Source organism: Coenobita brevimanus, chromosome 69 (assembly GCF_032717465.1).
Source record: "Coenobita brevimanus isolate Jiangsu-jjx chromosome 69, ASM3271746v2, whole genome shotgun sequence".
Taxonomy (NCBI): domain Eukaryota; kingdom Metazoa; phylum Arthropoda; class Malacostraca; order Decapoda; family Coenobitidae; genus Coenobita; species Coenobita brevimanus.
Window position 1 is genome coordinate 3,637,844 of NC_137022.1, and position 12,327 is coordinate 3,650,170.

The 12,327-nt window shown below is 39.8% G+C and overlaps 1 protein-coding gene across 1 annotated transcript in view; it reads right to left on the reverse strand.

The window, feature by feature from the left end:
- Nucleotides 1-256: 256 nt before the first annotated feature.
- The window catches only part of LOC145406050 (L-allo-threonine aldolase-like), a 36,156-nt gene continuing 24,085 nt past the window's right edge, over nucleotides 257-12,327 (reverse strand). The window contains exons 5-9 of the mRNA XM_080277237.1: nucleotides 9,983-10,162; nucleotides 6,872-7,065; nucleotides 5,977-6,113; nucleotides 1,496-1,620; nucleotides 257-433 (exon numbers count right to left, since the gene is read on the reverse strand). Of these exons, the coding sequence (XP_080133363.1) occupies nucleotides 257-433; nucleotides 1,496-1,620; nucleotides 5,977-6,113; nucleotides 6,872-7,065; nucleotides 9,983-10,162 (813 nt within the window). The remainder of the gene's footprint in view (nucleotides 434-1,495; nucleotides 1,621-5,976; nucleotides 6,114-6,871; nucleotides 7,066-9,982; nucleotides 10,163-12,327) is intronic.

The following is a 12,327-nucleotide window of genomic DNA, read 5'->3' on the forward strand; positions in this document are numbered from 1 at the left end:
AATACCGTATGGTTACAGTTAAACATACAGTTAGGCAGTTACTGAGACAGACAGACAGACGTAAAAATTACACATGCATTCTTCAACACCTTTATCTTCAGATCTTGTTGGTGAAGAAGTTACCTTAGGGTTTTCAGATCTAGTTTATGTTACACATAGCCTACCTTAGATACCATATGGCGAAGCTCCTTTTTTGTGACTACACCATAAGAATATATAACCAATTTTCTTTTATTTGTTACGTTTGCCCACATTCCTAGGTAGATTTAGGCTTTCCCAGTTCCTTGATGACATACACCATTTTCACCACAAGTGCCTTGACGTCCTCAGGGGTGATGCTGAGGTGTGTGACCAAACGCACAGTGGTCAAGTTAACGGGTGACATTTTTGCCACCACACGCTCACCCATAACTGCCATCTCTTCTTCAGTTACCTGGAATAAGAGTTTGCGTGTGATGAGTTTTGTAGGGTAATTGATGGAATGGTTTTATATAAAAGGTTAATCGTTTGAGATGAGTCTCAGCTTCAATGTTGCAGCTTGATTTTATGACTTTAGGTCCACTTTACTTTTTTAGGGGGATGGAAGGGAATGTATGGCTTGGTTGTGATTACTTTGGAGGGTAATCAGTGGAATGGTTTTACCCCACAGATTTATAAAATACCGTATATGAATCTTAGATTGTGTGGTGAACTGGTGTATCATCATTTAAGTATTTTAGATCTTTGTTATTTATTTATGTATTTATGCAAGTAAGAAGGAACCAAAAGTGAGAAGCCTGCAAGACTGATCCATCAAAGAAAAAGTAAAAACAAAATAAGAGAGAGCCAAATTCAATATCTATTAATTTCAGTCCCTGTTATCCGTTACCTCTCAGTAGGCTATCACATGGCATTTAAGTCAATGGTATGTTCTTTGTCTTATTTTTCTTCTTGCATTTCCCAGTTTGTGTGGACTAGCCATGATATTAATTTTGGCACCAATGGATGAAGTGCCCAGATTCATTAATTGATTCCCACTGGTGTTTGCGTAGTGCATTTCATATAATAAATGCAGAGTATTATACACAAATGGTATTGCATGTGAGGTTGAACCAGAATTCCAAAGATTTAAGTGATGTGTGAACAGGAGTAAGGGTCTTGCATAGGTACCCAAGTGGTGATTGAGATTTGCGGATTGTAGGTGATGTTGAGGGATGCCTTCATATGGTGGCACTATTATAACTAGATGGCTTCACTGCCCGGTCAATATAAACATCCCTCAGACTCCTCCTTATCCCCTTAAAAGAGGATGGTGGAATGCTGGAGGAGGACAACTTCAGACTAAATCCATCAGATAAAACTGTGTCATTACCTAAAATATAATCCATAATACAGTAATCCTTTGAATACTGTGGGAGTCAGATTGCCAAAAAATCCTGCAAATGGCTAAAGCTGCAATTACTCTTCATGGGTTAGGAATACTGTTGTTACTTTAAAGCCAAAGAGTAAACCTCACCTCTTCCATCCTCTGACACAGCTGCTGGGGTGTTAGATATGCCATGTTACAGTTCAGCATCAGAATGTTGGTATGGGCACTCTCAAGATCACAGGTTATTGCTGGACTGCCACACCCCGCCACAGCTGACAAAGATAAGCTCACATTAGGTCAAGGAAGGTTGGGTCAAGTTAAGAACATCCTCTTTATTTCATGCGACAAATAGGGACAAATTCAGGGTACGTTTGGAACATCCTGTTTATTTTATGTCATTAGTACGGACAAATTCAGGTTAGGAACACCCTCTTTATCTTATGCCATTAGTAGGGACAAATTTGGGTTAAGTTGGGAACATGCCTTATGTCACTAGTTGGGAAAAATTCATGCATCTTTGGAAAACCTCCCTTGGTTGCGTATGTTAGACTCTGTTTTGGTAACCCCTGAAAAGAAGAACACTTGTTTCATATTCTTTTTTTAAATTGCTTTTTAACATGCTTGGATGTAGTAGCTCAGTCTCTGGAAGCATCTCTCTCCAGACCCATATCACTGAGGTCATTTTCTCGGACCTGATCCAAGACTTCTTAGGTCTTACATTTTATTCTAGTGCTAAATGATCATACATATATTTAGAGAGACTTATCTGGTGATGCGGATTAACTGATATCTTGATTATTTGTCTGATTTTCATTAACATTAAAACTCAAGGTTTCGTGTGATCAAATTCTTTGGTCAGCCAAACTAAAATTCCAAAGTTTATTTCACCAATATTTATGCCTGTGAAGTGGAGTTAGAGCTTTGCAAGCTTCAGTGGTGAGTGAATGACAGTGCTACCCATGTAATTAGGCAAAATTATTAGTCCTTCCTGTGATATATATATATATATATATATATATATATATATATATATATATATATATATATATATATATATATATATATATATATATATATATATATGGAGCCTCTGTGGTACAGTGGTACAGTGTGTTTTGCACGCTGGTGGACGAGATGTAAAAACTTTGGGAATTGTTCACCTAGCCACTTGCTACTTTGGCGGACATAAGGGGTGCTGTGGTTGAACCAGTGTCGCATACTAGTATGCTTGCACCCAATCGACTTAAGGCGGGCCGATTACACTTGGTTCACAGACTACACACACATCCAAAGCCACTACAACACTACAGTTACACTTACAAGCACTTCTCACCCTACATACAGTCTCTACCAGACAGCCTAAGCCACTGGGTAGAGATACATTGGCTTGTATCGTCCCTGCTTCGGTAGGGATAGGCCGGTCCTGCAGTGGACCTCAACGGCTGATGATGATATATATATATATATATATATATATATATATATATAGACATATATATATATCTATATAGCTATATATATATATATATATATACAGCATATATGAATGGTAAAGTAGGGAATGTGAAGGTGGATGGAATAGTTGGTGAGTGGGGCGTGCCTGCTGCCATAGATGAGAATGGCAGTGCGATAGTGGACATTTGTGCTGGGAGGGGGTTGGTGATAGCCAATACCCTCTTCAGGCATATAATGATCCACAGGTATACATGGCGAGTGATGAGAAGGGTGGATGGTGAAGTGAATGAAAGGAAGGCAATGATTGATTATGTGTGTGTGGATGAAAGGATGCGAAGATGTGTAATGGATGCAAGAGCTTATAGAGGTTGGGGGAGTGGACTTTCTGACCACTACTTGGTTGTGGCCAGAATTAGGATACAAGTAAGATGGAGGAATAGAAGAAGGGAAAGGCGAGAGGAAGGAGTAGTTGCAAGGAGAGTGGAAAGGTTACAAGAGGATGAGAAAAAGGCAGAGTATAAAAGAGAAGTGGAGGAACGATTGGGCAAATATGAATTGGAGCAGATGGGGGACGTGGAAGGTGTGTGCAGGATATTTACAAAAGAAATATGTGCAGCATGTGATGTGGTGTGTGGGAGGAAGAGAAGACGGAGGGGGGTGCAAGGAACAGCGTGGTGGACTGAAGAGGTGAGACAGGCTGTGGCACAAAAGAAGAAAGCATACAATGAATGGATGAGAAATAGGGGCGTGGAAGAAGTTGAGAGGCGGAAGAGAGAGTTATATGTAGAATGAAAGAGAGAGGTGAAAAGATTAGTAAGGGAGAGTAAGAAGAGAGTGGATGAGGAATTTGGAAGGAATTTGAGTGTAAAGTGGAGGGACTGTAAGAAAATGTTCTGGAAAGAGGTGAAGAGAGTAAGACAGGGTGGAAGTGAGGTTAGCAGGAGAGTGAAAGATAAAAATGGTAGATTACTAGTGGAGAAGGAAGAAAAAGTGAGCAGATGGAGAGAACACTTTAAGGAATTGTTGAACATACAGGATGGAAGTAATGCGAGTATAAGTGGCTGTGGAATGGCTGGGAGAAGGAGGGAGGTGAGAAGACAGGAAGAAATCAGTAGGATAGAAGTTGTGGAAGCAATGAAGAAAGTTAAATCGGGGAAAGCCCCAGGAATTGATGGAGTGTGTGGTGAAATGCTGAAGCATGGGGGGGGAGATAGTAGTAGAATGGATGTGGAAGATGTGCAGATTGGCCTGAGAGGAAGGTAGAGTCCCTGAGGATTGGAAGTCAGGTATAATTATTCCGTTGCACAAAGGAAAAGGGGAAAAAGAAGTGTGTGGTAATCATAGGGGCATTTGTCTTCTTAGTATAATAGGAAAAGTGTATAGTAGGATACTAAGTGACAGAGTTAGAGAAAGAACAGAGGAATTAGTTGGAGAAGAACAGGGAGGCTTTAGGAAGGGAAGAGGTTGTGTAGATCAGATATTCATTCTTAGATCTTTAGTGGAAAAGTTTCTAGAGAAGAGAAAGAAGTTGTATGCGGCTTTCATGGATTTGGAGAAAGCATATGACAGGGTGGATAGACAAGGATCGTGGAAAGTGTTAAGACTATATGGAGTAGATGGGAACTTGCTGAATGCTGTAAAGAGTATGTATGATGGTGCTAAGGCTGCAGTGCGTGTGGATGGTGAACTATGGGAATTTTTCTCTTTGGAAGTTGGGTTGAAACAGGGATGTGTCATGTCTCCATGGTTGTTCAATCTGTCCATGGATGGGGTAATAAAAGAGGTACAAGGTAGGGTAGTGGATGTTGGAGTGGCCCTGGTGGGAGAGGATAGTGTTTGGAAACTCCCTGTACTGTTGTTTGCAGATGATACTGTGTTAATGAGTGAAGACGAAGGGGAGCTGCAAGGCTTGGTGGATGAGTTTGGGAGGGTGTGCAAGAAACGGAATCTCAAGGTGAATGTAGGGAAGAGTAAAGTGATGGTCTTTGAGAGAGATGAAGTCAGTGAATGTACAGCGAGGTTGGATGATGAGGAATTGGAAAATGTGAGTACGTTTAAGTACTTGGGTAGTGTGATGAGTAAGGATGGAGGTTTGGCGGGTGAAGTGCTTGAAAGGGTACATCAGGGAAGAAAGGTTGCTGGTTCTTTGAAAGCAGTGATAAGAAACAGGGAAGTGAGCATGGAAGTGAAAAAGTTACTACATGACAGTATTGTGATACCAACTCTAACGTATGGAAGTGAAGCTTGGACGTTGTTGGAAGGACACAAGTCAAGAGTGAGAGCAGTGGAAATGAGTTATTTAAGAGGTACCTGTGGAGTTACATGGAGAGACAGGCTGACGAATGAGGATATAAAGGAGCGTTGTGGTGTTGATGTGATAGGAAGTGTTATGAGGAACACACTGAGATGGTTTGGCCATGTGGAGAGGATGGAGGGTGAAAGACTGACGAAGAGAGTGTATGTGAGAGAGGTGGAGGGGGGAAGAGGGAGGGGGAGGCCGAGGATGAGATGGAGGGATGGGGTGGAGAGGTATATGAGAGAGGGGTGTGTGAGTTGGGAGCAGGGCAGTGAAATGGCGGGGGACAGGACGACGTGGAGGCGATTTGTTTGTGGCCATCCCAAACGGGATTGAGGCGTCTGGCAATATATATATATATATACATATATATATATATATATATATATATATATATATATATATATATATATATATATATATATATATATATATATATTTATATTTTTTTTCGGAACCCTTCCTCACCCTAAACTTAGGTGAGAAAGGAGGTTCTGATGTTGTTGGTGATGATTTCAAATAATGAAGCGAATAAGTTTCCTCAGAATCTGTTGTCCTTGTTCTCCACAGTTTGGTCAGATTTGCCTGATATGTGTGTGTGTGTGTGTGTGTGTGTTCATGTCGTTTTGGGTGCATGGAAGGATGTGGTCTGTTGATTAGATTCACATTAAAGGACCTGTTACCATCACTATAATCACACACAGAACAGGTGAAGGGTGTGGCTGAATGACAGCATATGAAAAGACATACAAGCACTTCGTAGAATAGACAAAGTACCCAAAAATATGCCAGTTCATGAAAGACAAAGCACCTCCACTTATGGATACAGTGCACAAACATGAGCTAGTACATGAGAACACATATTACAACCACCCACCTCTTGCAATGATCTGTATATGTTCGTGGTCTTCATGGAGACGTGGATAGACATGATCAAGGGCGTAAAGTCCCGGTGCAGCTATTATTCCAGGCTGTCCCATTTCACCACCCAACATTTGGCGTATGCTACGTGCTCTGTGTGTGATATGGATTGAAACGTCGATAGGTACATGGTTGTGTAGATAGATAATATGAGATATATTAGATAACAAAGATAGCTAGATAATATATTGATAAGCAAATGGAATGTTTGATTGAATGTTACAAAGGTACGCAGAGAAAAAGGAAGAAATGGGCTGATATGTATAGTCAGCCTGTTTTTTGCCCAGGGAAGGTGAACCATTCCTGCAATTTTACTCAGCTGTGGCTACATGAAATCTTAGAAGTATGAACAATGAATTATGAATTAGTCTCCTTGATTACTATAGGCCATCAGTTGTCACATGACAAAAATGAAAAGCATTACAAAGAAGCTTTCCTGTCAATTAAATCCTCAAGCCAAAATTAGCAGGAATAAGTGACAAGGAACACAAAGCAGTATAGAAAAACTGGCATGGGTAGTTTTATAGAAATGGGCGACGAAAACAGCGACTATCGTCGCGAAACCTTTGAAAAATAATAATAAGCAGGAGAATTCATATACAACCCTTGCCTGTCAAACGTTTATCTGGCCTGTTCTTGAAACTCACACTGGAAGGAGCATCAGCTACAATGCATCAGCAGGTAGCCTATTCCACTCATCCACTATTTGATTACCAAACCAGTTCCTACCTTTACTGAAAGTCTCCTTGGTTACCAGTTAAATCAACCCCCCAGTCTGAGGTGACCGACTGAGGTGAAGGGGGTTAGAGTCTTTACCAGGTTAGAACAAACGTGTTACAGAAATTTCTCACTTGTAGATAAACTCAGAAGGTCCTGCCAACAAAGACCCAACAGGCGTTCCTAGACCCTTATTAAGACAGAGACTAACGGAGGTACAATCTCTGACCATACGAGAGGGCAGTTCCTTTAGTGCTACAGATGCGTTTAGAAGTCTGGCACCATCCATGTGTATAGGCAGGTTCAATTTCTTGCACATGGCACCAAGCTGTGTGTCGAAATGGATTTATATGAGATTCAGTCATTACATAAGTACTAACACAAAGTCCTGGCTCTGGCTACGCCCCTAGGAGTCAGCCTCCCACCTACCTATTTACCCTTTTCCCTCATTGACCTGTTTTCCCCATGGACTAATATTTGTCATGGATCTGTTTTCCCCATGCACCTTTTTGTTTTGTATTTTACTCATGTTTTTATTTTCACCATGGATTTGATATTTTATATTCAAGGAAGAAGAAACCAATGGCCAGGAGCCAGCAAATTATTCCCTCCATGAAAAAAACAAAAACTAGATAACAGAGCAAAAATCAAGATCATTTATTGATGAACTTGTCTACCATTAACCTATTTTCATCATGGCCACACCCCCTAGTGGACTACTTTTTTTAATGTACAGTCCATCCATCTGCCCACCCGCTAACCCATATACCTGCCAACTTAACCAGTGTAGTGTCTCAGCAGAAGTACAGTGACTCAGAACACACACACACACACACACACACACACACTAATCCCTCTCCCCCCCATGGCAGCCACCTTGTTGTGATGGCGGGGGGTTTGTGTGCCCAAATGAACCAGCAACCTATATACTTTTGAGAGCGCCTTATGGGGTCCCTCTCGTAATATACTCTTTTCACTTCAGACTGGGCTAAAAATGCCATCTCTTCATCTTGAATACTGATGTCTGGAAGAGATTAATGCTACAGTATGATGCTATACTTTTCACCAGAACTTAGCCAGATTTTCTTTCTTTCTTTCTTTTCCTTTTTTTTTTTTTTTTTTTTTTTTTTTTCGCATTTCATAGTTTCATCCCAAATGTCAACCTGCGGCAGTTCAAGTCCAACTGTTTTAGATTGTTTTTGAATGGAGGATACCTGTAATCTTGTGTATCGATTTTTACCTCGCCCGGACGGAGTCCGGCGAGGTATTGTTTTTGGTCGAGTTTGTTTGTTTCTTTGTTTGTTAGCAACATTACGGAAAAACGGCTGATTGAAATTACATAAAACTCTCAGGATATGTGGGCACTGGCCCCAAAAGAAAGTGATTAAATTTTGATAGTAATCGCTTGACCTTCAAAGGTCAAAATCAAGGTCACGGATATTCAGAGGGCTATAACTGCCTGTTGAAAATAGAGATATTTACTGTAATGAACATACAGGAACTCGTAATATGTGCCTTCATTTGGAGATAAGACCTTTGACTCTGAGTGACCTTAAAAGATCAAACTCAAGGTCACGGATATTCAGAGGGCTGTAACTCGAAACTGGTTAAATATAGAGAGACATTTACTGCTATCAACATATAGGAAGTCCTATATGGATTTTTAATCGGTACCATAACCTTTGACCGAAAGTGACCTTGAAAGGTCAAACTCAAGATCACAGATCTTTAGGGGGTTATAACTCGAAACTCGTTGAAGATAAAGATATTTGCTTTCATCCATCCATCCATCATCCAAACTTATGTTGCCCCATGAGGATCATAGGAGCCAGGGGATAGGCAAAATGGTCCTGACATTTAAGATGAGAGTGACCAGCCTAACTCATCCCTGAGTGCCATTGCATGAACAAATAAACTCCAACCATCCCTCGGATATAAACCTGCACTGGCTCAACCCGATTGGAGTGCCTTAATTACTCACTAACCACCAGGCGCCATAATTTGATTATATGGTTATTACCCAGCGCAGTAAATGGTTTCCTGGTGTACAGGACACCATTTGGCTTGTCACTCAGTGTAGTCAACCATCAGTGTAGTCAACCATAGGCAAAAGGAAAAGGAGAAAATGAAGGAAAGAAAGACAGAATAGAGAGTGTAAGGTCACCTGTAGGCAGAAGGGAGAGGAAAGAATGAAGGAAAGAAAGAAGAGGAAGGAAGGAAGAGACGAAAGGGCAGACACCCAAAGCAGCGCTGCATCGAGTGAGTGGATGGTGAGCGCCCCACCCACCACTATTAGCAAAATATAGGAAATCTTATATGGTCTTTCATTTTGCAGGATGACCTTTGACCTTGAGTGACCTTGGAAGGTCAAACGCAAGATTATTGTTTTTCGGAGAGTGTAATTTGCAAACATCTGCGCCATTACTTTACCTGTGTATTGACACTAAATGGCAGTACCGAGTCAGTATTTAACAGCTATAAAATAACTGCTGTCGGGTAAAGTTTATTGTGCCTGGCACCATTTGTTTTTATTTTTTTCCTTCCTCAGTTCATCTTGGGAAAAAAGGAAAATAAAATAGAAAAAGCTATTGTACTTTCTCATGACCAGCATTATATTCTGGTGTTAATTCATTGCTACAACTCAGCGTTCAAAATGGAGAGATGACACTTTTTGTTCATGTTTCAGTAAAACGAGAATAGTCACGAAGAAGTGTTATGGAAAGATGCTAGGCCGTATTACTGTCTTATTCTGACAATTGAACCACGAGAAAGATCCTGCGAATGGACAAAAACCTTCACCAAGTTAAACTGAACAAACTGTAGGCCGAAATTTTTGTCCTTTTGCAGCTTATTCCCGTTAGCTTAGTGGCAGAATGTGACAATACTGCGGCTCTACATTCATTTCATAGCACTTCTTCGTGACTGGTACTCTATTCTGGTGTTAATCTCTTGTTACAGCTCAACATCCTTTCCGTAGCACCTCTTCGTGACTAGCACTAAATGAAGTGAAAAGAGAAAGCTGGGGGAAAGGGACCTGACTGAGAGCTGCCCTCTCTCTCTCTCTCTCTCTCTCTCTCCAGTATTATTATATGCCACCCCTTACGGGATTAAGGAGTCTGACAACAGGTAATTATTATTATTATTATTATTATTATCGTTAATATTATTATTATTTTTGTTATTACTACCACCACCACAACCACCATCCACCACCACCACCACCAGTACAACAATTATTTCCCTACCTCGTCCATCCAGTCCATAGGCAACACTTTACCACCAGCCATACTGTGCGTATTTTCAATACAAACAAGCGCAGTTCTCGAAGAATGGAAGTCTTCTGATCTAACCGCTTCTAGGAATTCCTTTAGGTTGAATGTGCCGTCTGGTTGGTTGCGCAAGGTCCTTGGGTAAACTGAACCTACCTGTGGAGTATGGAGGGTTAGGTGAAGGAGAGGTGGATGGATGGGTAGAAGGACAGATTGATAGCAGGCAATGATACGGCTCTACATCCCTTCCACAACACTTTTTCATGATAAGCATTATTTTCTGTTAACCTACTGCTGTGACTGAGAACCGAAGATGGGGAGATGGCAATTTTACGCCAAGTTAGAGTAAAATCTTTATACTCAGTCAGCATTATGTTAATGTGCTTAGTTGCACAATAGATATTTTATAACACCGCATACTAAGTTGCCAATGAGTGCTGGATATTAGGTATTAAATGAGCCAAGTTTATGTATTCATTACTTGTCTTAATATTTAAAGTGAATACTTTGTTGCATATTGAGTAGGTTGTACCTTATATTGATTACTAAATTGCAAATTGAATGTTGCATATTGTGTTGCTATTTTCATGTTTTGATTACTTAGCTTTATACTCGTATTAGTGTCCCCCCCTGGGGAGAAGGTGGGAGGTAAAGAATATTTCCCCAGTATCCCTACTTGTCGTAACAGGCGACTAAAAGGGGTCTTTTTTTCTCCAGTCATTCTCTCCTTACTGTCCTCTTCTGCTCTTCTGTTCTGCCTCTCAGCTCATCTATCCTATCTCTCTTCTCTTCTGTCCTACGTGTCAAGTCTTCTGTCCTGCCTCTCTTCTTGATAATATTTCGTTGTTTCTTCCGGCCTTTATTTTCCCCCTACTGCTACAGTGCCATACAGCCATATGATGACTTAGTGATAATTCTTCATTATTCCTTCCTTATACTGGAGTGAGAACTTAGTTGGATAATGAATCTTTTATGACTTGTCTTGAATAGAAAGTCACAAACTGGATGTTCCATCTTGCATGTTGAATGTGAATCTAGCCTCCCAAAGATCCCTAACCCCTCTTAGTTCAGTTGATAGCCAGGTTTAGTCAGACTAAAGGGTTAATGTGACTAGTAACCAAGAAGATTCATTTATTCTAATCTGCTCTATATCCTAAACCCCCTTTCAGCTCAGGTAACGGCAAGGGGTAGTCAGACTGGAGGGTTGATTTGATTAGAAACCAGGGGGACTCATTTACTGTAACCTGGTAAAGATCCTTATCCCCTTTCAGCTCATGTGATGGCTAGGTGTACCTACATTGGAGGATGAATTTCACTAGTAACCAAGGACACCATTTCCTGCCTCATACCTAAGGGTTATCGAATTTCATGCAGTCACGACTGAGTATTCAACTTGTGATTAGCCCGGTTCCGTCAAGTAAGAAAAAAAATATTTTTGCATATTAAATACCTTACGCTTTCAATACTATTTTGGAAACTCAGTGATGCATACTGATCGTACTGTTGTCATATGTTGACGACCCATATATATATATATATATATATATATATATATATATATATATTGCCAGACGCCATAATCCCGTAAGGGGTGGCCACTTGACTTTGAGAGGGGTATATATATATATATATATATATATATATATATATATATATATATATATATATATATATATATATATATATATATATATATATATATATATATATATATATATATATATATATATATATATATATATATATATACCAGTATATATCTAGGGCTGAGTGCAAGACGGGCCAATGTCAAAAATTGCTCATATGGAGATAAGGGTACCAGGGAGCTTGTAAAATATAGGTATTTCAGTGCTACAAAGGCCAATGTCCCCAGAGTCTTAGGGAGGATGCTATAAAACAACTAGAAGACGGACCACGGAAACTTGCGCCTAAAATGCTGAAGGACCTGATTGATCTCGTTTTTCTGATTTCTGCTGGAAGTAGACATTTCTGCAGGAGCTTACAGGCAGCAGATGGTGTAGATGATGATTATTTAGATGATGACACCAGAATGTAATTTCTCAATAGTCTTTGAATGCTGAGAAATGATTGTTTTATAATTTATGGAGATCTGGCTAATGTTTCAATTCAGGAATTATTTTTTGTGAAAAAAATGTATATAATTTTCAAATTTTTGATTATAAACAATGGAAATATTTACTAAAGGAAATTACACTTAGGTAAATTTAATATTCAGTAAAAAACATGTAACAATAAAATAATTTAAAAAATGTGCTAATTATTACCCAATAAGAAAAAATTATCAATGTCGTAGGAAAATA